The sequence below is a fragment of the Cnephaeus nilssonii genome, assembly GCF_951640355.1.
Source record: "Cnephaeus nilssonii genome assembly, chromosome: 5".
In the NCBI taxonomy this organism is placed as follows: Eukaryota; Metazoa; Chordata; class Mammalia; order Chiroptera; family Vespertilionidae; genus Cnephaeus; species Cnephaeus nilssonii.
In genome coordinates this window covers 21806876-21832958 of record NC_137076.1, presented here as the reverse complement: position 1 = coordinate 21832958, position 26083 = coordinate 21806876, and the positions used below count along the sequence as shown (strand labels likewise).

At 55.8% G+C, this 26083-nt stretch overlaps 1 protein-coding gene across 1 annotated transcript in view; it reads left to right on the top strand.

The window, feature by feature from the left end:
- Positions 1 to 26083, top strand: part of CACNA1A (calcium voltage-gated channel subunit alpha1 A) — a 213290-nt gene that overhangs the window by 162626 nt on the left and 24581 nt on the right. The window contains 11 exon segments of the mRNA XM_079772989.1: positions 2577 to 2676; positions 4264 to 4424; positions 6025 to 6162; positions 7686 to 7887; positions 8963 to 9127; positions 11633 to 11743; positions 15778 to 15861; positions 23286 to 23402; positions 23568 to 23633; positions 23807 to 23922; positions 25273 to 25423. Coding sequence (XP_079629115.1) covers positions 2577 to 2676; positions 4264 to 4424; positions 6025 to 6162; positions 7686 to 7887; positions 8963 to 9127; positions 11633 to 11743; positions 15778 to 15861; positions 23286 to 23402; positions 23568 to 23633; positions 23807 to 23922; positions 25273 to 25423 — 1411 coding nt within the window.

The window sequence follows — 26083 nt, the reverse complement described above, 5'->3', positions numbered from 1 at the left end:
GCAGGGGGCCGAGCGGGGGGCTCCCTGATGGAAAGGTGGACATCAGCCAGAGCCGCGAGCCTGAGGCTGCCCTCTGGTGCTCGGGCGGGGCAGGGGGTTCTCAGGTGTGTGTGCGTGTATGTGCGTGTTCTGTGTTCTCTCTTCTGAGGCCGCTTACGATCTGTCTCTCCCTCTGACGCCACCTCACCAGGAGCAGTACACGGTAAAGTCTCTCTCTCTCCCTCTCTCTCTCTCCTCTCTCGTCTGCCTCTCGTTCTCCATGCTCTGGTGCAGCCGCGTTGGTTCTGGGCCTGTTTCCGTGGCCTGTGTCCGTGCTGCTGTCCTGTCGCTTGCAGTGACCAGAGACCCCCTCAGCCTGCTCCCCAGAGAGGAGGAACCCTGAGGGGTCTTGGCCGCTGCCTCCCACCATGACCACCGTTAGCCCAGTTCTTGGTGGAGAACAGGAAGGGGGTGGGGGACCTCCCGGGGTCCGATTGCAATGCGGCATTTGGCCTGGGTGGGAGTTCCCAGAGGACAGTGTGTCCACCCCCCCAGGTGAGAAGGGTGAGCAGTCCGGACAGCTGGACTTGGGCTCTGAGAGGAGCAAGCCCCTCCCCCGGGTGTGTCTACACGTCCAGCAGAGTGGTTCCAAAGCCTGGCCGTTCTCTGTAAGAACGCCTTGCTCAGCCTGCCCCAGTCCCCACTGCCAGGACACTCCACTCAGCGCCTCGGCCACAGGATGGTTCTCAGCCTGACCAGGGGCGGAGTGTCTCCTGGAAGAGGGGCCCCCACAAGGGCCATGGAGCCCTTTCAGATGAACGCATGCACTCCAGGAAGCGTGTCCCCAGTCTCAACCATTCAGCCCATGCTATGGGCCACAGCCTTGAGACTAATGGTGACTTAGGTTTAAGAGAGAAAACACGTGGTCCGGCCGATGTGGCTCAGTGGTTGAGAGTGGGCCCATGAACCAGGAGGTCACTGGTTTGATTCCGTCAAGGATACATGCCCAGGTGACGGGCTCGATCCCCAGTAGGGAGCGTGCAGGAGGCAGCCAGTGAATGATTCTCTCTCATTAACGTTTCTGTCTCTCTCCCCCTCTCCTCTGTAAAATCAATAAGAACATTTAAAAAGAGAGAGAAACACATGTTCAGGCTGCTGAATTCTGGGGCATAAGAGATGTCCAGTTCTCTTTATTCCCTGAAAAAATGAGGGAGGGAGCTCTAAAAACGCAAATGGTGTGAAGAAGGACGTTTCTGCACCTGGATCCTCAGACACACCGTGGCGGGGGTCTTTGGGAAAGCTCTGTGATAGGGGGATGGTTGCTAGGAGACTGACACCCCCTCCCAAGGAACTCTGATCTGAATCCATATGTGTCCTGAGAACACAGGCCAGATGTATGCTGGGCGCGGAGACAAAAAACAAGACGAAAGGGGAAACGAACACAGAGAAGGATAAATCGCAGCTTTACGCCTTTGAGACGTGTTCGTCTAATGCCAAAAGCAGAGACAGAAAGATGGTTCTGAAACAGCACTGGGGCCTGGCAAAACCCAGAGGCAGTCGGGAGGCTGTGGGGGGAGGGGCGTTCACCCTGACCTTCAGGGCTTCGTGGTCCTGTGACTGGAGAAGTGCAGGGAGGGGTTCCCAGCAGTGGGAACAGTGTGTGCAGAAGCAGACAGGCAAGAGTGTGGCGGGGGGGTGGGACATGCAGCATGGGGGATGCCGAGGGTAAGGTAAGTTGGACTAGATCCCAAAGAGCCTTCAACGCCACACTTCTGGGAATGCAGGTGCTCCAGGAGGATTCTGAGCAGGAGAGGGAGGTGCTCATTGGCTTTGACCACTGAGTGCAGAAAAGATGGCAGAAGAGAGAGACAGAGAGTGGGGGGAAGTTGGGAGATGGGTAATGGGGTCCAACCTCAGCCGGTGGCCAGGGACAGATGGTGGAGATGTGTAGGAGGGCGGCCCACTGCGGTAGGGATGGAGGACAGGAAGTTGGACGTGAGCCGCAGGCTTCTGGCTTGGGCGACTGGGTGGGTGGTGTGTACCATTCACAAGCCTTTGATGGCCGCAGCCAGTGTCCTCCTTGGGGGCCTGAGTCCTGGCTGGCTAAGGGTGTCATGGCGTCCCCAGAGTCTACGCTGCTAAGACTCATGCCCAGTGCACCAAACCCTGGACTCAGGGAATATTAGGGGTCGGGGTGTTGGTTTAAGGGCCGCCTTAAGCATTTCCTAAATCCTGTTGGAAGGGTGAAAAAAAATCTTATTTTCTGAGAGCTTGCCAAGGCCACCTCCAAAGAGAACCCGGGGCAGCCAGCTCCCCTGTGCGGGGTCTGAGGGCCACCGCAGGCAGCTGCTCCGGCCCGGACAGATGGTGGAGGGACTTCCACAGCCTGACCCAGAACCACAGATGGCCGTCTGCTCACCGGCCCTCCAGCCCCACCGCAGCAGGCAGCTGGGCCACTCCTCCCCGGCCAGGGCAGGGCTGTGCCGGGCTCAGCCCGGGCTCCAGGGTGGGCTCGTGTGGAGCTGTGGGCCACCCACCACCCCGCCTGACCTCCGCCCCCTCTCTTCCCTTCTCCCCACCCTCACATCCCTCCACAGTGGCAACAGCAAAGGAAAGGACATCAACACCATCAAATCTCTCCGAGTCCTCCGGGTGCTACGACCTCTGAAAACCATCAAGCGGTTGCCAAAGCTCAAGGTGAGACGGGGCGTGTGGGAGGCCTGGCAGGGTTGCCCCGTGCAGGTGGGCAGGCTTGCACCCGGCTCAAGGATGCGACACTGAAAGGGGTGCTCATCACATAGGGCCGTTGTAGATGGATATTTCTGTTACCACGACTTCCCAGCAGGTGGCAGTAAAGTGGATTGATCTGACACAATCTAAGACCAGAATCATGACTTTCCCATTGGATGAACCGTCTCCCTGTGGGAGGGCCGGAACCCCTTTTTCTAATTCACAGGAGTGCATCCTGTGGATAAAACGGGGTGTAACCCATACACTGGGTGTCTGGTCCCTCATAACCTTTGACTTGTCACCTACCTGTCCTAGGCTCCAGTATCGCTTGTTCCAAAATCTCGTGACCCAGCATTCCCCAAAAGCTTATGGTTCCAAAAAGAAGAAAAGAAACGAAACGAAACCTAGTCACTTGAGCACGTCTTTGCAATGTTAGGCTCCGCCTGAGGGCATTACCTCTTAATGTTTCTTCAAGTCCAGTCACGTTGTCTTTTACTGAGTGGATTTATTTTAAAAGGAAGTGCTATGTCCAGTTTCTCAAATCGGAAAACCAGAACCCACTGTTAACCGAAGGTAAAACTTAAGGATCTGTTCAACAAACGTCAGGTGATGCTGTGAAAATCTAGCCGAACACGGTGGCCTGACCAAGGCTTGCTTAAAAGGAAAAGTAGCAACGTTAGGAGCTAACATAGTAGCAACTAAGGAAGACTCTCTCTTCCCCCGCAAGGATGGGAAGAGAATGGGAGCGGGGATAACTGTGTTGCCCTGCAAGTCAGGGGAGCTTAGTGTTGGGCTCCAAAGGGATATCTGATATCACCAGGGGGTGCCCCTCGTGGATTTTGATACGAATACCAATATGTTGAGGAAAGTTACCAGAGATGGCACGTGGCTGCCCTTCGAATGTGAACGTGTGCTTGCATGGAAATGCGGGGAATCCCGGCAGTACTCGGTTCCACGGTTCTCGGCCATTTTCTGAGTCACAGCCCCCTCTGAAAGCCCCGTGAAAGCCCTGCCCTGTCTCCCCCGGGGGAGAGCTGGCCACTCCAGCCTGTACCTCCAGCCGGTTCAGCCGCCCTTGGTGCCCACTCACGGTTAGGGCCCAATGTGAGAGGAAGCAGAGCGGGTGGGGGACACCCCAGACCGGGACCCGCACCTTGTCCGGGGGTTGATGGGAGGGTTCCATGGTGCTCAGGGTAGCGTCTCTGGGGCCCACGAAGTCCTCTCTCTGATCCAGAACTGCAGCTGATGAGGACCGGGAGCGGCGTGAGGCAGGGACACAAAATTGACAGGAAGTTATCTCTCCGTTGAGGACCTTCCCCCTTAGCCCTGAAGGCCGTGCACGTAACCCGGAGGGGCTCCGAGGAGCCTTTCCACGTCCCGGCGCTGCGGTGGGGCGCTGTGGGTACATAGAAACTCGGGATTGGGTTCAGCCCCGCACGTCCTTCTCACAACTGTGCGGCCTTCGCTCGGCTAGTGTCCTGGTCTGTAAAAGGGGAGCAATGACAATGCTCTGGGGCCCCGGCCCTCACCTCCTCTCTCCACCCCGCCCCGCAGGCTGTGTTTGACTGTGTGGTGAATTCTCTCAAGAACGTCTTCAACATCCTCATCGTCTACATGCTGTTCATGTTCATCTTTGCCGTGGTGGCCGTGCAGCTGTTCAAGGGCAAGTTCTTCCACTGCACCGATGAGTCCAAGGAGTTCGAGAAAGACTGTCGGTGGGTCCCCGCTCTCCGAGGCGTCCCCAGGGGGCCGGCGGGGGGGGGGGGGCGGGCGGGGCAGCGCTCTCCGTCTCCAGCCTGGAAGCTGCAGTGCTGGGCGTGGGGAGTGACCTGATTGAAGCCGCTGGACTCCGGGTAGAGAGAAACAGTTCTGGAATTTAAGTCTCTGTCTGTCCCTGAGATTCGCCGTAAACCAGTTGCTTAACTTTCTAGTCCCCGGCTTTGTCAGGTGGGGGATGTTCATACACGTCCACGTTCCCTTATTTGAAGCCTTGACAGGAAGATGTGCTTCAGATCAGCACATTTTGATTTGAGGTTTCCGGAAGGTTGTCTGGTGCGTGTCCGCACGGGGCCTGACGCCCTCCGCTGGCCCAGAGCAGCCCTGTTCTCACAGTGTTTCTGTCCGGAAACATGTGCCTGTTTGCACCAAATGGGATAAACAACAAGTACCCAGAGCCTCGCGTCCGGTTGGGTCGAAGAAGTGAGGTCCGAGGCGGGCCGCCTTTGTCAGGGGCCACACAGGAGAGGCTGTTGGGGCCCAGTCTCTGTCCCGACGGCTCCGTGCAGGCCAGCAGCCGCCGGAGACCGCCGGTCAGCGAATGGGCGTGGCTGTGTGCTGATAAAACTTTATCTCTGGAAACTAACATTCGAATTCTTTTTTAAAATTATTTTATTTTATTTATTTTTATTGATTTCAGAGAGGGGGAGAGAGATAGAAACATCAATGATGAGAGAGGATCATTGATCAGCTGCCTCCTGCATGCCCCCCACTGGGGATCAAGCCGGCAATCTGGGCATGTGCCCTTGACTGGAATCAAACTCGGAACCCTTCAGTCTGCAGGCTGACGCTCTATCCACTGAGCAAAACCAGCTAGGGCACTAAAATTTGAATTTTGTATAATTTTTACATGTCAGAAATGATTTGTTTTCAACCATTTAAAAATGTAAAAAAACCCCACTATCCTTGGCTTGTGGGCTGTGCAGAAACTGGTCCAGGTTTGGTCTCAGGGCCGTAACGTGCCCACCCCTGAGTTAGGGGCAGCGGGTTTGGTTCCCAGAACTTCCTGGAGGAGGGACTGTGGAGGAGGGTGTGGGCCTCACGGTGGGAAGGGGCGCTCAGGAAAGCTGCGCCTCTCGTTTAGCAAGCACCCCTGAGCGCTGCCGCTGTTGCTGGCGCGGCAGACGCCAGCTGCTGTTATTTTGGTGGCTGTTTGGGGAGCTGGAAGGGTCCCGGCCTGTAGCTGGGACTCTGCAGCTCAGCCCTGACTCCTGCCCTGAAAAGGAGCAGCCACCACCCCCACTGGCCTGATGGACCCAGAAACGTGCCCGTCTCTCTCCCTGCTCTTAACGCCCCCCATCTGAGACTAGAGTTTCCGCGTTGGAAGAGAGCGCTGGACTCAGTCGGCTCTCCCGCGGGTCGCAGGGTCACGGCATCGGCTTCACCGTGGGCTTGTCTCCAAGGGCACCCCCCCCCCCAGGGAGCACGAGGGAGAGGCAGTGTGGGCTGGGGGCCCCTCTCCCCTCCTCCTGTCTCCAGGAGCCAAAGACAAGTGTCCGAGCCGCCCTCCTCCCGCTAATGGCCCGTTTTCTGTGTCAGTGGCAAGTACCTCCTGTATGAGAAGAACGAGGTGAAGGCCCGGGACCGAGAGTGGAAGAAGTATGAGTTCCATTACGACAACGTGCTGTGGGCTCTGCTGACCCTCTTCACCGTGTCCACGGGAGAAGGCTGGCCACAGTAAGCGGGAGCCCGCAGGCAGAGCTCGGGCCGGGGAGGCTGGGGGGGCAGGAGGGGAGAGGGTCTGAGAGCCCGGGGCTGAGAAAGATCTGGGAGGAGGTGGTTTGCTCCTGACTCCCCAAGATGGGGACCCTGCTAGATGCCGGGGGGGGGGGGGGGCTGTCACCAGCACATTGACCTCCGCGTGTGGTTGGGCTTCTAGGGACAGAAGTCCAGCCCTCACTTAGCTCGCCAGGCCCTGAGCGTAGAGGCTTCATCCCCAAACCGCCCAGAACGGGCACTGTCTCTGATTTACAGAAAGGCTCCTGCGCGCAGGCAGCCACGTCCCCTTCACCCTCTCTGTGCTGGTGACCGCGAACCTCCGAGGCGGGCTGTGGACCACGCGGGCCAGGCCTGACCGCGGGGCCCTTCTCTCCGAGGGGCCAGGCCTGGGTGCCGACCCGCGCACGTGCGGGCCAGAGCCTGTCTGTGCACAATTTGGAGTTCATCGTGGGCTTTGGAGCGTTCATTTGGATGTATTAAAACATCGGAGTAAAATATCACTTACCTTGGTTATTGAGGATGTTGGCGCCCCCTTATTGGTGCCCCAGGCAAGCGCCTCGCTGTCCTCGCCCTCGTCCAGCTTCTCCCTCGAGATCTCGGAAGCGCCGGGGCTGGGGAGTGGCGGGGAGCCGTAGATGCCAGCGTGTACCCTCAGCATCCTCACCTACCTCCTCCCAGCAGCCATGCCCCCCAGACGTCTCTGCTCCCCCACGCACACACTCGGCACCCACACGTGGGCCAGTGTCAACCCAGGAGGCACCTTGGGGTGAAATATTTAAAGATACCCCTTCCTCCACAGACTTTGCTTCCGTCTGTCAGAACACCGTTTGCCGTGTGTTTAGTGACTTCGCTCAGTAAGGCCCTTTATGGCTTCCTGCCAAAGGGCTGTCATCGTGAAGGCACAAATCTCTCACGTCTGCGGTGCGAGCGGCACCCCGACACAGGGCCCTGAGCAGTGCGCAGCCTCTGCACCGCCAGAGCAGCTGTGCACACACTCCCCGCACCCCCACTGCTCCTCCACCGCTCCTCGCCTCCTGTGCTTCACACACACACACACACACACACACACACACACACACACACACACACACACACCTGCCTCCATGGCCTCTCCTCACTCCTGGTTTCAAACCCCACTCGGCCACGTCTGAGCGGGTGGTCTTCGGCAGGTCGCTTGACATGGCTGGACCTGCGTTTCCTTGTGTGCAAAATGGAGCCAGGAAGAACCTCCCTGAGAGGGTTGCTGGGGAAATAAATAAGCCGTTGAACCTTTCTTCTGGCACATAACAGGCTCGAAATGCATGGTTGTTAACGCTCCCCACAGACAAAGGAGGTGGGGAGCCTACGGCCTCATAAAGTAACCGTGGTAACCGGAGTCGGAAAACAGTGATTATTTTTCTTTCTTGTCCACTTTCTCTTAATATTTCTCTCCATGCCTGTTCCCTTGTCCCACTCCCCCCCCCGCCCCCTCCCCCCGCAAGGGTTCTCAAGCACTCCGTGGACGCCACCTTCGAGAACCAGGGCCCCAGCCCCGGGTACCGCATGGAGATGTCCATCTTCTACGTCGTCTACTTTGTCGTGTTCCCCTTCTTCTTCGTCAATATCTTTGTGGCCTTGATCATCATCACCTTCCAGGAGCAGGGAGACAAGATGATGGAGGAATACAGCCTGGAGAAAAATGAGGTGCCACTTTCCAGTTGCATCCCCCATTTAAAAATGGACATTCCCCACCCCGACCTCCCCACATACATACGTACACACAGAAGCCAGCCTCTGGGGGCGTGTGGGGAGGGAACCGCAGCATTCTTCCAGCAGAACCCCGTCTGCAGGGCAGCCCTTCCTGTGGCTTTCAGAGGAAAATACATCAGACAGAAGGTGTATGTATCAGTCAGTTCAGTAACGAGCATCCCTGAGATCTCAGTGCCAGAGAGCCATAACGGGGGTGATTTCTTGCTTGCCTTGCATGTTCAAATGGCTCTGCTCTATGTCACCATTATCCATGTTCCCTCCGAGATGCTTCATATAAAAAAGAGAGTATGTATAGCACACCATCGTCCAACTCTTGAGGCTTGGGCCCAAACGAGGCACAAGTCACCTCTGTTCACATTTCATTAGCCCGAGTGAGTCACACGTCCACGGGTGATGTCAGTGGGGCGGGGAATGTCCCCCGGGGAGAGGTGGTGAATATTTATGAATGGAAGTCCAGCACACCAGAGAGGATAGACATGGTCTCTTGTCCTCCTCGCATCATCCACGCGAGGTGGAGGATTTAGAATGTGTCCTTCCTCCACTCTGTTAACACCTAAGACGTCATGACCATGACTCCTCTCTCTACACCCCCCTCCGGGAGGAGGAGAAGCAAAGTGTTCAGTAGGAAAGAATGGTTGAGCTTCAAAGTGAAACTTCAGCTTAAATTTGGGTTTGGCCCAGTTTACAGCTGTGCCACCTCAGGCAAGTGGCTTAACCTCTCTGAGCCTCTATTTTCCTTGTCTGCAATTAATAGTACCACTTCCTATGTCCGCTAAGGGGAATCCATGAGATAACAGGGGCTGACATGTCAGTGCCAGTTCTGGCAGACGGCGACGTCTCAGGGAGCCATGGCTGGCGGGAGAAGAGAGCCATCGTGGGAGCTGATGGGGGTCCAGGGGTGCTAGCTGGGGGCAGGTGTACCCGGGAGCCGTGCTGAGTTAGATGGAGGGTGTTCGGGGTCCGGCGCTGTCCCCCGCCTGCCCTCACGCCACCGGCCTCTCTCCCGCAGCGGGCCTGCATCGACTTCGCCATCAGCGCCAAGCCTCTGACCCGACACATGCCCCAGAACAAGCAGAGCTTCCAGTACCGCATGTGGCAGTTCGTGGTGTCGCCGCCTTTCGAGTACACCATCATGGCCATGATCGCCCTCAACACCATCGTGCTCATGATGAAGGTGAGCCCCTGGCGCGGTTAAACCCGCGGCATCCCTGCCCCTCAGACCTGCCCTCCTCCAGCAAAGTGGGACCCTCTACTGTGAGTCCCCCAGGCCGACCGCGCTGTTACCGCCCAGCCTGTGCCCCAGCTGCTCCCTCCACCTGACAAACACGTCCCGCCGTCTCTCTGGTCAGCTCCTCCCGGGGGCACCTGCACAGCCCTTCCTCCAGGAAGCCTTCCCTGATCTCCCAAGACCGCCCCAGGTGCCCACCTTTGCAAGCGCCCTACCGTTACCTCCCACACCCTAATATCAGTGTGGGTTGCCCGACAATCTCCCTTCCCAGCCTCTGAGCTCCGAGAGGCCAGACAAGTCCCGGTCACCCCTGAATTCCTAGGGTTCAGCGAGGTCTGGCTCAGAGGGAACAAGAGGCCCTTGCTAAGTGTTTGATGAGTGGCCTGAGGAAGGAGGGACAGGTAAGGACCTTGCCACTCTCAGGGCCATGGAGCCTCTTTAGAGCGAAAAGTCAGAATCTTTCTGTGTGTGCTTTGGAGACCCACGGCCTGGATTTGAGTCCAGTGCTGCCATTTCACTCAGTGTTTAACCTTGCACAGGGACCCAGGACACCTCAGGGCCTCAGTTTCCCTGTCAATACAATGGGGATGTTAATACTAGTGCCTTCCTCCCTCCCTTCCTCCTTCTCCCCCCACCCCCCTCCTCACCCGAGAGAGGAGGAGGGAATGAGAAAGTTCAGGCAAAGACATTAGCACATTTCTCAATACTTCAAAAACACGAAATAAATTGAGCTGCAAGTTATTGAACCGGTGAAAAATCAGTGCCTGTTTTCACTCAAAAACCCTCTCCGTAAGCAGCTCCTTTTGTTTCTCCATTGTTGTGAGGACGAGCAGTTCTAAGCAAACAGAAGAGAGGTGGGGAGTAGAGCAGGCGTTCCCCAGATTGCAATGTGCTCGCAGATCACGGGGCGGGGGGGGGGGGGGGGGGGGGGGCGGGGGGGGCTTGTTAACGGCAATGCTGGTCCGGCAGGTCGGTGGTGGGCCTGGGGCTCTGCATTTCCACCCGCACCCTGGGCCACGCCCTGAGTGTCCAGCCCTCATGGATACCCAGTCTCCATCACCCATCATTCCCAGTCTGAAACACTGGACTATGTCACCTTCATCTATTTTTTTCCTAATTTTTTTGATTGAGGTGACATACACATAATATTCACCATGTCAAAGTGTACAATCCAGTGACATTTAGTATATTCACTATGTTGTTCAGCCGCTACCTCCATCAACTTCCAAAACATTTCCATCCCCCTAAAGAAAACCCATCCCCGTGGCAGTCACTCCCCATGCCCCCCCCCCCCCCCCAGCGCCTGGCAACCACCAATCTGCTTTCTGCCTCTGTGGATTTGCCTGTTCTGGACACTTCTATTTTTTTTTAAGCATTTTAAATTATAAACACCACACCCGCTGGCATTGCTCAGTGGTTGAGCAGCGACCTATGAACCAGGAGGTCCCAGTTCAATTCCCAGTCCGGGCACACGCTTGAGTTGTGGGCCACCATCAATGATTCTGTTTCTCACTTTTTCTCCCTTCCTCTCAGAAATCAGTAAAAATATTTTTTTTATTATAAACACCACACTGTTTCACCCTTAAGTTCTTCAATATGCATTTCTTAAAAAAGGAGATTTTCCGACATATTCTTATGTTTGAGAAGATGAGTGATAATTCTCTGAGAGCCATATTAAATTGTCCCCAAAATGTCTTTTACAAAAAAAAAAAGAAAAACAAAATGTCTTTTACGGTGAGTTGTTTTTGGAGCCAAGATCTAAATTCTAAATGACTATGCATGGCCTCCAGTTTTTGTCTTTTAAGCCTCTGTGCTCCCCATCCACACCCTTTTTCCCCCACACTCTTGACTTTTTGGAGAAACAGATGAGCCGAATAAAAAGGGTTCCAGCTCTAGATACATTGGTTTCCTGGAGGCGGGGGAGGGGGGGGGGACGGGGGGGGGGGGGGAGCGGGGGGCAGGCTGTAACTTCTTCCTCCATCTGCCGTATGTCCTGTAAGCTGGTAGTTAGGTCTAAAGGTTATAGATTCAAGTCTGATTAAATAGTTGGTCAAGAATATTTCCCAAGGAGTCAGAAGAACGGTTACCTCTGGGGCTACGATCAACTGGGAGGGGATGCAGGGAAACTCTTTGGGGCTGGAAATGTTGTAAAACTTGATGTGGGACTGGTCTCATGGGCGCGTGCAGGTAGGAATTAAAAGGGGGTCTGGGAAAACAGAGGTTCCTACAGAGAGCCTGCTTTAGACACCCTCCCCAGCCCCACCCGGCCAGGCTGTCCCAGGATCTGAGTTTTTGTTTTGATGTGAAGAGCTTGCCTGGAGTTGGCTCCACAGGGGTCAACAGGGACCCCAAGTGTGAGTCCTGTCTGGCCCCGGTTAGGACAGCCACAGAGCCGCCTCCCCAGACCCTGCCACCCACTGACCCCGACGCCCTTCCCTCTTCCTACTCTAGTTCTACGGGGCCTCGCTTGCTTATGAAAATGCTCTGAGGGTATTCAACATCGTCTTCACCTCCCTCTTCTCTCTGGAATGTCTGCTCAAAGTCATGGCTTTTGGGATTCTGGTAAGTACAGCTTTAGGGCTAGAGTTGTGTGTTGGGGGGAAGCCCCGAGGGGCACTGGGTGCTGGGTGATGGTCCACCCACCTGGCACCAAGACCCCACCCCAGTGGTGGCTTGAGCATCCTTCCAATGCCCACAGACTCTACTTAGACGTTCTTGCGCTTGCCAGGTAACACCCATGACGCCTGGCACGTGTTGACTTACTATGTGCAAGGCGTGCACTTATTCAGTCATTCCTGGAAATGACCCATTTTAGAGTAAGGAAACTGATCTCCAGACAGGCGTTCAAACTGTTGAAGCTGCGACCCTCAGTGAGAAATGCATTTGACAGTGGAGCCCAGCACTCAGACGTGCATATGGACAGCCGGGAGGAAATGAGTGTCAGCCCTCGTCACATGCCCTGTCATTCTCCTGGACTCCATTTCCTTTTTCTTTTTTTCAAATGCACTTTAGAACCCACTCACTGGACTTCATCTCCCAGTAATGCAAGTGATTGCATCGTTACCTTTTGCCAGCTACTGACTGGACTTGAGCATTTCCTTCCATCTGGCAAGCAGACAGCAAACCCCTGCAGCATTAGCAATCCAAATCACATACTTTCCTCATGCATTGTAGAGGTTTCAGGGACCTTACAGTTTAGTTTGCACTCATCGTTGCTTCAGAATGCTGGTGGTTATTAAACCTTCAACTAAACCGTGTTTAATATGTTAATGAGGAAGTGCATTCATCACTAGATCACCATTTTAAAAATATTTTGATCACCATATTTCAATAGAACGGGTGTTCTTGCCATCCTGGGTATTTTATTTTAAACATTTAGAAAGCTTCCTCTGAGAAGGTCTTCCCAGATGGCCAAGGAGGGTCACAGCACACAAACGCTGAAGAAGGCCCCCATGAGTGACCAAGCTGAGACTTAAAACAGATGTCTTCCCTCTTGATCACCCCGTTAGCCTGTTTCTGGGTCTCACCTGGGCTTCTCGAAGTGGCATAGGGCAGCGGTCGCCAACGGGTGGTCCGTGAGGTCCGAAAGTTTGGCTACGGCTGGTACAGGGTATCAGCTTTAACACCAGAGAGATCTCCGTTCACATGGTACCCAGGCTCTGTCACCTCACCTCTCCCCCGTCACTGCCTCTCTCTCAGAAGAACTCTTGCCAACCCTAAACACAAATAGTGTGTGTCTGGAGACTGAGAGGGAAGCCTGGCAGTGAAGGGTTACAATCAAGCTCACTGGCCTGCCGGGGCTGCCAACTCTGCTCCCTCTCAGAAGTACTTGGGGAGATTTTTTTTTAAATGGGATCCTGCCCCAGACCCATCCCCAGAGATTCTGATCCACTTGGTCAGGTAGGGGCCCCAAATCTGTTTTTTTTCTTTCTTTCTTTTTAATTTATTTCAGAGAGGAAGGGAGAGGGCGAGAGAGATAGAAACATCGATGAGAGAGAATCATCGATCGGCTGCCTCCTGCACGCCCCACACGGGATGGAGCCCACAACCTGCGCATGTGCCCTGACTGGGAATTGAACCCTGACCTCCTAGTTCATAGGTCGACCATGCTCAACCACTGAGCCACGCCAACTGGGCAAATCTGTATTTTTTTAAGATTTAATTTTATTTCTTTTTATTGCTTTATTTATGTATGTATGTATTTATTTACTTATTTATAGAGAGAGGAAGGGAGGGAGAGAGAGAAACAGTGCACGGGACAATGGTCCAACCAGCGGAGCCAAACCAGCCAGGGCCTGAATCTGTGTTTTTAATGAATCCCCCGGGGCGTCCAGGGTGCTGCCCAGGCTGTCAGACCCCGCGCTGAGCACCAGCCAGGCAGGGGAAGCACCCTGCAGCCAGGCAGTGGCACCAGCTCAGCATTCTCGTCCTGGGAATGCCACCAGGACAAGTCACAGCCTGCGTATGGGGAAGGGCGTGGACTCCGACGTTCCCATACCTGCGTGCGAATCCTGCCTCAGCCCCTCTCTAGCTGTGTGGCCACAAGCAGGGCACTGACCTCTCAGCTCCTGTGTCCACACCCAGCAAATGGAGAGTCCTGTGGGCCCCGCCCAGTGCAGCTGTCCGGCCATTCTTCCCTCCTAATCAGTCTCCAGGTGATGATCTCCCCCCGGGGGCTGGGCTCCATCTCCCAGCCAATGGCAGTCCCTGCACCAACCCTGTCCCTACAGTTTAGATGAAGCCCCAGGATCCCCAGGTGAAATTTAGGCCGAAGAGGAGAGCCTTGCAGTCCAGGGGCTGTCACTGCGCACCTAGGAAGTTGTCTTCCTTTGGGCTCCCCGAGAAGCAGAACCTGAGACGAGGATTGAGTGAAAAGAATTTATCAGAGAGGTGACCCCAAGAAACACATGATAGGGGAAACAGACTGGGAGTGAAGGGGACCCGTATCCAGCTCAGGTTGCAATTCTGCTGAGGCCCTCCAGGGGGCAGCAGAGGGTCGTCAGCATCATTCCATTGACAGGGAAGGGAGCTGGAGTATTTATCCTCCAGTGCCCATCAGCCATAGTGAAGGGCTGCTCCCAGGGGACCTGTTAATTCCCCAGCAAATACGCAGCCTGAGAAAGCCCCTGGGCGGAGGAACGAAGGTGCGCAGTCATGTAATATGAAGGAAGGTGAGCAGGGCCCCAGCAGCACCTGCTAAAATACTGTAAGTGCCATCGGAACCCGCATTGCTTTTCGATGACTGTAAAACAACAACGTCCATCTATTGAGCACCTACTGTATACCAAATCCCACTCAGACTCCATTATATGATTGTTGTTACACCCTATCCTCCAGAAGAGGGCGCCAAGACCCACAGAGTCCAACTCAGGACCTTTAACTCAACCTTGCTGAAAGAATTGATCCTGTGAAGCACAGCTCTAAAGCCTGGGCCCTTCTCCGGGAGGCAGAGGGGCTGCTGCAGGGTCAGACACTCGGGAGGAGCTGAGCACTTAGAACGCCCCGGCCTCTGCCTTGTGAGGATGCTGGGAAGGCCTGTGTTTGGCATGAGTCTCAACGAACCTTGGGGGGCCAGGGTTGGGGGGGGGGCGTCTCAGCAAGACCTGTAGATCCAGGCAGGGGTACTGCTTGGTGTGGGCTCCAATCACGTGGAATATTTCAGTATTGTAACAACAATGCGCTGTACCTGTGTGTCCCAGTTGAGCCAGCATCCAGCCCAGGGATGTACCAATCAGGACCTATCAAGTCAGCTACAGTAACAAACAGCCCTCACATCTCAGTTGCCTAAATCAACAAAGGTTTTGTTGGCACTCAGTGGGGGGCAGGGAGGGGGGCTCTCTTTGCCTATAGATACTCAGGGACCCAGGCTCCTGGAGCAGCCCCATCTGGCATGTCCCAGGTTGCCAGGGTTACGAGAGTTCTGACAGTCCTGACTGGCCAGGAAGTGACTCTCATGGCCTCTGCTCACAGCCCATCGGCTAGAACTAGACACCGGGCCCTATCTAACGACTAAGGAGCCAGGACCAGCAGCCTGGCAGGTGCCCAGATGGCCTCTGTACCCTTGTTACTGTTCCCCTTCTCCAGATCAAGAAGTGGAGGCCCAGAGAGGTTAAGTCACTAGCCCACAGCCGCACAGCTGGGAGGTGAACCCAGTGGCCGCACTCTTTGGGAGTGTGCTGTGAACACAGTCCTGATTCCGTAGGATCCTCAACATAGACTCCAGACTCCAAGTCCCAGCCTGGGGTCAAATCCTGGCCCTTCACGTCCATGCTGCTCACCGACCAGGCCAGTGGTGACTTCACTCTCTGAGCTTGTCACCTCGTGTAAAACGAGTGATAATCCTTGTTTTTGAGGTCTTCTCCCCAGCAGAGCTGACGAGGTCCCTGGAGGCCCCCTCTGGGGTCAGGCAAGCCAGTGGCAGGCCTGGGTTCTGCGGAAGGGCAACTCAGAGGAGCCCGCTCAGTAGCATTTTGCAACTTAAATGGCCAAGACTGTCCCAGGCACTTGGGCTGATCGGAGCTGTGCCCCCGGCTGGCCTTGGGGGACCCAGCATGAGCCCTGAGTTGGCATCTCTGTCTTGTGGGTCCCCATTCTAGAATTATTTCCGCGATGCCTGGAACATCTTCGATTTTGTGACTGTTCTGGGCAGCATCACCGACATCCTCGTGACTGAGTTTGGGGTAAGTTTCCCGCCGGCTTCTTTCTGGGCAACTCCTGGCTGGGAGGGGGCGGGGGGGCGGGACGGGGAAGAGGTCATCCAGAAGCAGCAGGTCCCGACAGCCACAGCTGGCTCTTGCCAGCACTCAGCATTGAGCAGAGAGGGTAAAGCAGGGCCCCCAGAGGCAGGGTGCCCCCCCCCCAGGAGGGCAACTCAAGAAGACAGGAGTTCCCAAAGCCACAGCCATGGGGCCAGTGCTGCAGCGCAGACTCCCCTGCCCCAGTGACTTATGAACAAACGTGGGCTGAGTGCACTGAGAGAACTGAGACCCTTGAAGGACCCAAGGCTGAGCCCCACCCCACACTCCACACAGTGTTGGGGGCCCAGAGGGAACCAGCTTCAGATCCATTCTGCCTGAACGAACACCTCCTGGTTCATGGGCAGGAGGGAGCCGTGGCCCTTGGGCCAACAAAGGGAACCACTCCCAGAACCTTGGGACATCCACCCTGCTCTACCCCCAGACCTGGGGGATTCCCCCCCACGTGGGGGTCTCTGGACTGGCCCCACATTGTCCTTGTACCTTGTCTAGAAGACTCGGGGCCCCAGATCTTCTGTTCAAGATCCCTCCTTGGCCATTTGCCAGCGAGCCCAGGCTTGAGAGCCCTCAGGAGGTTGGGGGGAGAGCAGGATCCTCAAAGCGGGGGAGGGGCAAAAGCAGAATGTGTCAGAGCCAAGGGCCGGGGTGGTATCCACCTCATAATAACAGCAATAAAAATAACGATGGCCGACAAGAATGGAGCATTTGTCTGCCAGGTATTGTGCCAAGCATTTTACGTGGATTCGCTCGTGGTATAAGTGTAGGGCTCAGCATATAGGTGAATTCCCTTGACAGTTAAACTAAAAATTGGAAAGCAAAGACCATTCATGGAGGAGGGAAGGCATCCAAAACCCAGCCACTGTGAGGAGCTGTCACCTGCCCAGGTGCTGAAGTGGGGGGAACCTGGCCTGGATTGGTGAGGGGCTGTGGACTAGGAGCAGCAGAACCCCTAACAGAGACTAAGGGCCAAAGCAGGAAGGAAGCATGTGAGGAGAAGCACCCAGCCTTTCTCTCCTAGTGCCGACTCCTGCCAGCACCTCCCATCGGCCAGGCCCAGCCAGAAGGGAGCGAGAAGACCCGGCAGCCAGAGCGATGCTCACAATAGGCAGAGAAGAGCAGAGGATAGATCTGAGTGGGGTGCTGCCCAAGAAAGAGGGTGTTGTGCCATTTCACAGATGAGGAAACTGAGGCCCGGTGCTCAGGGAAGAGAGGCACCTGCCTAAGTTGACACAGCCGGGCCTGGTGACTCCTGAGGGGACATGGGTGTTTCCTGGGGTGTCCCCACATGCGCCCCCAGCAGAAGGAGATCAGTTGGCCACTCTCCATCCTGGAAGACTGGCAGGGCTGGGGAGCTACACAGAAGAGGGGGCCGTTCACCTCCCAGCACGCGCACCCAAGTGGTATCTTGGCCACAACTCTTTGCTTCAGCTCCAGTGATCCAGAAGTTCCCCTTCCCTGCGTCCTACCCGATACTTTCCTCAAGAGAGGTCGTGCCCACCTGGGGTCTGTCCCTATTGGGTTGCCCCCACCTGGCCACTGTCCCCTGGCAGAGAGCCAGAGCCTAGATCTAAGTTTCTAAGAAGTCTGAGCTCCAACTGGCTTCTTGCCCTCCGACTGAGCTCTAGACAGCCTTGAACCCATGTCCCTCTGGGGCAGGAGGTTGGAAAGTGTGGCCCACCACCCCAGTAAGGCAGGTGGAGAAAGTTGGGTATCACCTCCATTTGCCAGTAAGAGATCCATAGGGCTGAACCCCAACAGTTCGTCCTCCTGGCTACAAGACATGGGGGGGGCAGTCAGGAGGATGGGGCACAGGATCTAATTCAAGGGCATCAAGACCATTACAGTAGTCAAACAGCCCTCCCTATGAGTTGTTTGACGTTGAGCAATGGTGTTACTTCCTCTCAACCTGTATATAGGGATCATCACAACTAAGCCCATCAGATCTTCCATTCATTCATGCACTCAGTAAGCATGCATTGAGCGCCTGCTGTGTGCCAGGCATTGTTAGAGGTGCTGGAGACAGAGCAGTGAACAAATCAAAATATACAAGAAGGCTGCCTCACCCTAGCTGGTTTGGCTCAATGGATAGAGCATCCCCCTGCAGACTGAAGGGTCCTGGGTTCGATTAGCATCAAGGGCACATGCCTGGGTTGTGGGCTCGATCCCCAGTAGGGGGCATGCAGGAGGCAGCCGATCAATGATTCTTATTGTTGATGTTTCTCTCTCTCTCCCCCTCCCTGTCTCTGAAATCAATCAATCAATAAAAAGAATGCTGCCCCCATAGGACTGACATTCATAGGAGAAAGATGGCAACTTTTAATAAGTCAGAGCCATCAATGCGAAGTGCTTGGCACAGAACCTACCAGAAAATATAGTTCACGAATGGTGGCTTTGTTATTGCCATTATTACCGTGGATGTACTTGAGTTTTACTTGGTCCGCCGGCCCCTGGCTCTCAGAATCATTTGGAGGGAAAGCTAGAGGGTGGGTGTTTGGACCCTTTAAGAATGATAAACTCCCAGCCTGGAGTGGGGGAGGCCTGCCCTGCCAGGCAAGGAGCCACAGTCGCCCCTTCCTGCCCCCCAGGTAAGCCCGCTGGGTCTGAGGCAGGAGGAGCCAGGCCCTCAGAGGGCAGGTCCCAGGGTTGGGGGGAGAGGGCCTGAGACCCAGTGGGCCTCAGCTGCTGCCCCTAAGTGGCCGGGGTGACGTGGGTTTGCTCTGCGTGCGATGGATAATGACTGTGTTTCTTGTCTTGTCTCTTTTCATGCCTGCTCTTTAAACTGTATATTGGCACAACGCCGTCTGAAAAACTCATCCAATCAAAATGCACTATGAAATTCATTTGTTCATCCATGACGTGGTCTGTGTATTCATACACCAATGACTATCTCCCAACCCACCACCACCACCCCCACTCCCCGCCCGGGAACCGAAACCCATTGGTTTTTTGGCACTGGTTACAAATCAACCTAAAAAACGCTGAACACGCCTCCCCAACTGTCCCCGCCCGCCCGCTCCCCCTCCATCTTCAACATCTGCATCTAGAATCCGGTTGGTGTTACTTCTTTCTGAAGTCTAAATGCCTTACATTAACTGTGAACGCATCTTCTCGCATCAGCGCTGCATGTCATGCCCTGGGCTTTCTGACTGGGAATGCCTGACACCCCCTCTTATTTTCCGCCTCCCCCCCGTCTGTCTGTCCCTCTTACCCCCCTCATCTTTCCCCCTCTCCAACCTCCCAGCCCCCCCTCCCTCTTCATTCCTACAGAGCTCTCTCTCTCTCTCTCTCTCTCTCTCTCTCTCTCTCTCTCTCTCTCTCTCTCTCTCTCTCTCTCTTGTTTCCATTGGGTTCTGAATTGGGGTTTTCTGTTTGGCTTGATTTGCATCTTTTGCAGAGAAAAGGATGGGTTTGCCAGGACAAGTCGGCTGGCTGGGCCTCCAACCCCATTGCTTACACACATCTGACACTCGGAACCCTCAGCTACCCTCAAATCACTGCATTTCAGCTCCATGGAGCCTGAGCCCCGGGAAAGGGCCTCCCATCCCTGACCCCATTCTCAGCCCTTGCGCTCTTTGGGCTTGATCACCAGAGATGAACCTCCAAGCCTGATGGGGGGAGTCTGATGGGTGGGCAGCATGCAGGCAAAGACTCTCAGGCGAGGGAGACTCAGAACTGCTAAGGCTGGGGTCCTAGCTGCTTCCAGATGGGCCGGCCCGCCAAGGCCATGAGCCACACACACACACACACACACACACACACACACACACACACAGTCACTGCACACATGTGCCCTTTCCTCTTTCTGGCTCTGTCTCTGACCCCTCACTGTCTCTCTCCCCGCTACATACACACAGATGCACACACTATCCCTCTCCTCTCTTACATCCATCCACCCTGCACGCCCATACCCCCACCCCAGCATACACTGTCTCTCTCCTCACTTATTCAGCTCCTCACACACCTGCACACCTCTCACTCTGTTAAATCTGACCTGCCTCTTCCCCATCCAGCCCTGAGCCCCTGTGAAGGACCCCCAATAGCATCTTTACACCAGGATTCCTCCCCTAGCGGTACACGTGTGCTCATTTACCAAACATTTAATGAGCCCCAATTCCGTGCCACAGATGAGGAGGGGGGCAAAAGCGGACACCACCACTGCCCCCCTCACCTGGTCAAGTGGGGGAGTCAGGCATTGGTCAAACCACTCCGCAAACCCACTTGAAATTGTAACGGTGCTGCAAGCTGAAGGATGAGCAGTGCTAACAAGGTGGAGAGGGGGAAAGGGCATACGAGGTCTAGACAGCACATGCAAAGGCCCAGTGCAGGACAGCACGCGGGGGTCAGGGGCTGCAAGTGAGGGGTGTGGCTGGAGCAAAGAGCAGCGGGAGGCTGGCCCATAGGAAGTAAAGGGGGCAGAAGGGGACAGACCCTGGGGGCCTTGTTGTGGGAGCGTGGGAGGATTTGGAGCAGGGGAGGCGCCATCAGAAGTGTGATTAGACAAGGTCACTGTGGCTGCAGAGCCCCAGCGGTTTGGTGGGGCCTGGGCTGCAGGAGGCCAGCAGAGGACTAGCCATCTGAGCAGGGGCCTCCCCAGAACCCGGGGCTGGGCCCCTCTGGGCTGTGGGTGAGAGGGGTATCTGGAGGGACGCGAGTCTGGCTTGACCCGGAGGTGATTAGGGGACGCCAGGAGGCCGGGTTGGGGAAGAGCGTGAGTGTGTGAGGCGCCTTTAAGGACACCCTGGAAGGAGTCGGTAGGCAGGTGGTTATGGGGCTGGAGCTCAGAGGCGGGTTCTGGGCTGGAGGGGGCAGGATTTCTCCGGAGCCATCGGGTGGGTGGTTCCCCGGTCCCGAGCCCTCGCACCCCTGAGCACGCCAGCCTTCGGGGCCTGCACCCGCCCAGGCACCTAGAACCTGGGTGCACAGGGCAGGGTTGGAGGAGAGGACAGCTGCTCCTTGTGGCCTGTGGACGGGAAGATGGAAGCTAGAAAAAGGGAAGTTGCCGGAAGTTCTGTGAGCACTTGAAGGACTGGATGCAGACGTGGGAAGAGGGGGAGGGGTGGATGAGGGCAGACTAGCACCTTCCCTGCCCCATCACCTGGGCCTCTCTCATCTCCACCCCTACCTCCCCTCCCACGTGTCTCCCTCCCCCTCGGTTCGCATGTCTCCGCGCGCCTCTCCCCGCGAGGCCCCTCGCTTCTCCCGCATGGTGGCAGGCTCCCCGCTCACCCCGAGCCCCCGAGGCTGCTTCCAGGGCCCGCCTGCCTCTGCATGCTGAGCGAGTCCACATGCGTGTCCCACCCCACAAAGGGATGGCTTGTCCTCTGGGGATGGATGGGAGAAGGCTGGGGACACCTGGTGGAGCTGGGTGGCCAGGCCCGGAGTCAGGGCAGTGGGGCTCATTCAGGGAGCTTGGGACATTGTCACAGAGCTTAGCCCATTGGGTTCGAGCAGGATCTCCCAGTCCCCACTCCCATCCTAGAGACATAGGGGCCAACTAGTGTCCTGGACTTTGCCCGCAAATCCAGAGGCATCTTGTCCGCCCCAGAAATTCCTTTGAGCCCCGGGCCAGAGCAAGCGGGAACAGATTTGGGGCTGGGAAGCCCTGGGGAACCCACCACGTAAGATGCCCATGTAATTCATCATCCGAGCTTTTGAGACCTAAAGGGGTGCTGTGACTGTCAGGGCAACCTGTGTGGTCACCCCTGTGCCATTTGGGGGTGAGGGCTGAGCCCATTTAAATCTGGCTCCACGGGGTCTCCCAAGTCCCGGTTAAGGCCTCTCTGTCGCAGCCCACCGGCTGAGGCACAGCAGGGGTGGCCATGTCTGCGGAGACAGGGCTGAAACGCAAAGTGCTTCTGGTGGCCGACAAGGCGCCCTAAGCCGGAAAGCAGGTGCCACTTCTAGAACGGGGCCTTGGGCAAACGGAGGACACGGGCCTGCTTCGAGGTGCGCAGCCACACCCGAGCCCCAACTAACTGCTGTCAGGCCAGAAGCAGGTCCAGGGTGGCCAGAAAGCCAGATTTGGGGCGGGGGGGGGGGGGGGGTCTGATTTTTAAACAGTGCCAACTGCCTTTCAGTATAAAACTGCTCAGGCCCAACAAAATAACTTTGTCAACCAGGTGATTAGATTTGGTCCATTTGTGACTTCTAGTGCCTTGTCCCCCACCAGTGTCCCCTGAGGCCCCAGATGATAAGTCCCAGGACAGTTACATAGTGACCAGGGCCCCAACCCACCAAGCTGGCTGGCTGCCTCCCACCTCCCCCTCCCCCTGTTGTCTGGCCCCAGGTTCTGGCTTGGGTGGGAGGAGGTGAAGGCAGGAACTAGGTAGGGGTCTTTGAGCAGAGGCAGGGGCCACCCAGGGAGGTCCTGGGGGCAGGGACGGCCCACCTCCCCGCCCCCAGCACCGCCCCTGGTGGGCCTGGGCTGACTGGCCAGCTCACCCACCCACGGGCGCTGCGTACTTCCTGCTTCCCGCAGGCCTGGTCCCGTGCTACTCCACCCAGCCCCAGAAGCTGAGAAGCCATCCCTGAGAGGGGGGAAAAGGGCCCCAAATGCATCTTCTCCGACTCAGCGGGCAGCGAGGACTCGCCCTGCAGCCGAACAGCCCCAGCTCCCTCCTGTCCTCCCCATGCCCGCTCGCCAAGGGGGTAAGAAAAGATGCTCTTCCACTTCTCCAATTGGCTCGAGTCCTCTTGGCCGTGGGGTGAGGTGAGGGCGGGCAGGAGCGGGTGGGCAGCTCGGCAGGGCAGGGCAGGGTGCCCGGTGAGTCCCACGACAGATGCATTTCTGGCCTAGAGCGTAACATGCCCTGGAACCCGCACCCGTCCACCAGGCCTGAGTGCGCTGGCCCCCCACCCTGCCCGGTGTTTGTGCATCGTATGTGTGATGGATTTGGCAACTTGACCCGCTTGTGTCCTATCGTCTCAGTGCATTTGGTTGTTGGGAGAAACAAAAACCATCTCGATTTTTTTCCTGATTGGATGATTCGGATATATTTTCTTTTCCTTGTTCTTTTGTTATTTCTTCCCCACCCACCCCGTACCCCTTTCCTTTCTCTCCTTTTTTTTCCTTTCCTTTCCCCTTTGCGGATGGGCTGGCAGGGAGGGCTTATGCTTTCTGAGTTGATGCCTTTTCCTCCTTCCCCCCACCCCACCCCACTTTGTCCCTTTTTCAAGTTTTTTCCTCTGCACCATTGCATTAATAGTGCTTTCTCTCCTTTCCCTCCTTATTTGGGGTCTGGCTTGCTTTTTCCTGTTGGTTGGCTTCATGTAGGGTCCTCTGTGAGTGGTGATGGCTCTGAGCCCCTGGGGGTGGGTGGATGGTCACCCCTCTTTCTCCATTTCCCCAGAATAACTTCATCAACCTGAGCTTCCTCCGCCTCTTCCGAGCAGCCCGGCTCATCAAACTCCTCCGGCAGGGCTACACCATCCGCATTCTTCTCTGGACCTTTGTGCAGTCGTTCAAGGTGAGCCACGGCCCCTGCTCGGGGCTGAGAGGGAAAGCAGCCCCCACCCCCACCCCCACCCCCACTGCTGTAGCTGAATCTAGAATGGAGGTTGGCGATGCTCACATGGTGCCTCTTGCTGAGAATGTGGTCTGCAGGGCTCTTGTCTAACTTCCTTCCCACCAGGCCCTGCCTTACGTCTGTCTGCTGATTGCCATGCTTTTCTTCATCTATGCCATCATCGGGATGCAGGTGAGTGCTGGTCCCCCCTGATGTTCCCAGGGCCACCCAAGGAGGGCCACTGCCCTTAGGCAGAGAGGGGTCGGGGGTCCAGTTCAGAGAGGCCGACGTGGGCATTGAGTGGGGGTTCCCTGGAGCCACTGAGGGGCACGTCCGCCCCTGGTCATCGCCCTCCGATCCCCCAGGTGTTTGGCAACATTGGCATCGACGTGGAGGAAGAGGACAGTGATGAGGACGACTTCCAGATCACTGAGCACAACAACTTCCGGACCTTCTTCCAGGCCCTTATGCTGCTCTTCAGGTGAGAGGCGGGCGCTTTCATCCTTCACTTCCGGTGGGGGAGTGTCCTTTTCCTTCTCTTCCGGTGGGGGAGGCGGGTGCCCTCCGTCTTCTGTGCCCGTGAGGCTTGGGATGGGCATGGGGGACCCAGGGTCCCTGGCGGGGTGGTAGCTAAAGGCCCTGGGGCTCAAACAGGAAAGGCGTTTTCAGGCATCGTCTCATCGACTCCTCCTGACCATCCTGAGGTGGGGTTCTCGGCAGCCCCAAGTGAGAGATGAGGAAACTGAGGCTTATAGACTCTGAGGCCTGGTTCTTCATCCCGGCTGCATGTTAGAGTTCCTTCTTTCACCCATGGGAGCTTTATTGAGCACCTACTGTGTGCCAGGCACTGCTGTAGGTACTGGGAACAAGCAGAAAGGGACAGCATTCTCTGCCTTCTGGAAACATATTCCTGTGGGGGAGACAATCAGTAATAAACGGTAGAGGGTACTAGAAGGAGATAAAATTTAAGATTAAGAGGGAAATGAAGGGACAAAAGAACAAATAATGTATGATTGTACTTAAATGGGCAAACTCAGAGAGAGAGAAAAAAAAAAGTGGAGTAGAGATTCCCAGGGGCTGGGAGAGAGGAGAATGGGGAGTTGTTATTTAATGAGCACACATTTTCAGTTTGGAAAGATGAAAAGGTATTGGAGGTGGATCGTGGTGATGGTTACACGGCATTGTGAATGTGCTTAATGCCATTGAATTACACATTTTTTAAATGCTTAAAATGATCAGTTTTATGTTATGTACATTTTGGCACAATAAAAAAAAATTTTCTCATTTAACAACAACAAAAAAGGAATGGAGGGCTGGTATGTCATGCCTCCCTGAGAGAAATAGGCAAGGAAGGGAGCCATATGGATATCCCAGGAAGGGCAGTCCAGGCGAGGGTATGGCACGTGCAAAGGTCCTGAGGCCGAAGCATGGCTGGCATGTTGGAGAAGCTGGAGGAGCCCAGTGTGCCTGGAGCAGAGTTACCGAGGGAGAAAGTAGTAAAAGATGACAATCACCTGGACAGAGGGAAGTCTTTTAAACGCACCTATGTCGTCAGGCCCCAACGAGACCAGTTGAATCCAAGTCTGTGATAGTGAGGCATTGGCATCAGCATTTTTACTCCCCACCCCACCCCCCAAGGGCTTTACTGCACAACCAAGAATGAGAGTCCCCTCCCTGAGCTCCCAGAGAAAAGAGCTGCTTACCCGGGGCTCAAACCCGTGCTGGTCCAGCTCCAGAGCCCAAGTGCTTAACCACGGTGCTCTGCCTCCCTGGGAGGCACTTGTGTCCAGGGCTGGGTGCCCAGGTCCCTGATGCCCCTCTCTGTCCTTAGGAGTGCCACCGGGGAGGCTTGGCACAACATCATGCTTTCCTGCCTCAGTGGGAAGCCGTGTGATAAAAACTCTGGCATCCTGACTCCCGAGTGTGGCAATGAATTTGCTTATTTTTACTTCGTTTCCTTCATCTTCCTCTGCTCCTTTCTGGTGAGTCTGTGGACCTGTGGGGGTGGGCTCCCCACAACTGGCTCCCTCCTAGGGGTGTGGATCTCTCTAGAATGTGACTGTGTTGCAGACTTGCTCCCTCGAAGGCTTCTGAGCCAACCTGGGGTCAGGTTAGCCAAGGGTCTCTCACCCTCGGCACATTGGCAGGTGGGGCTGGGTCACGCTCTGTGGTGGGAGCCGTTCTGTGCATAGCAGGTGGTTTAACAGCATCCCTGGGCTCGACCCGCTAGATGCCAGAGGCACATGTCCCACTACCCTTCCAGTTGTGACAACCAAAAATGTCTCCAGACATTGTCAAGCATCCCCTGGGGAAGGGAGGCAGAATCTCCCCCTTTTGAAACTCACTGGGTATCTTGCGGGAAAACCTAGTGGTGCTGAGAGCTTCCCGGGACCCATTTCATTGAGGTGTAGGAGTCTTCCACCTTCTCTCTCAGAGCTGGGTGCCTTCCTGTGTACGATCAGGAGGCAAGAAAGTCAGCCACTTAAACATCCTCTGGGGGATTGGGGCTTTGCAAAGGATTGCATGGGTTCTCGCTAGTAAGAGATAAATTTGCTGGAAGGAGGAATCTCATAGGACCCAAGGATAAGAAACACTGCAAGAGACTGAACCCAAGAACCAGTAAAGAAAATAAAATGGATGGA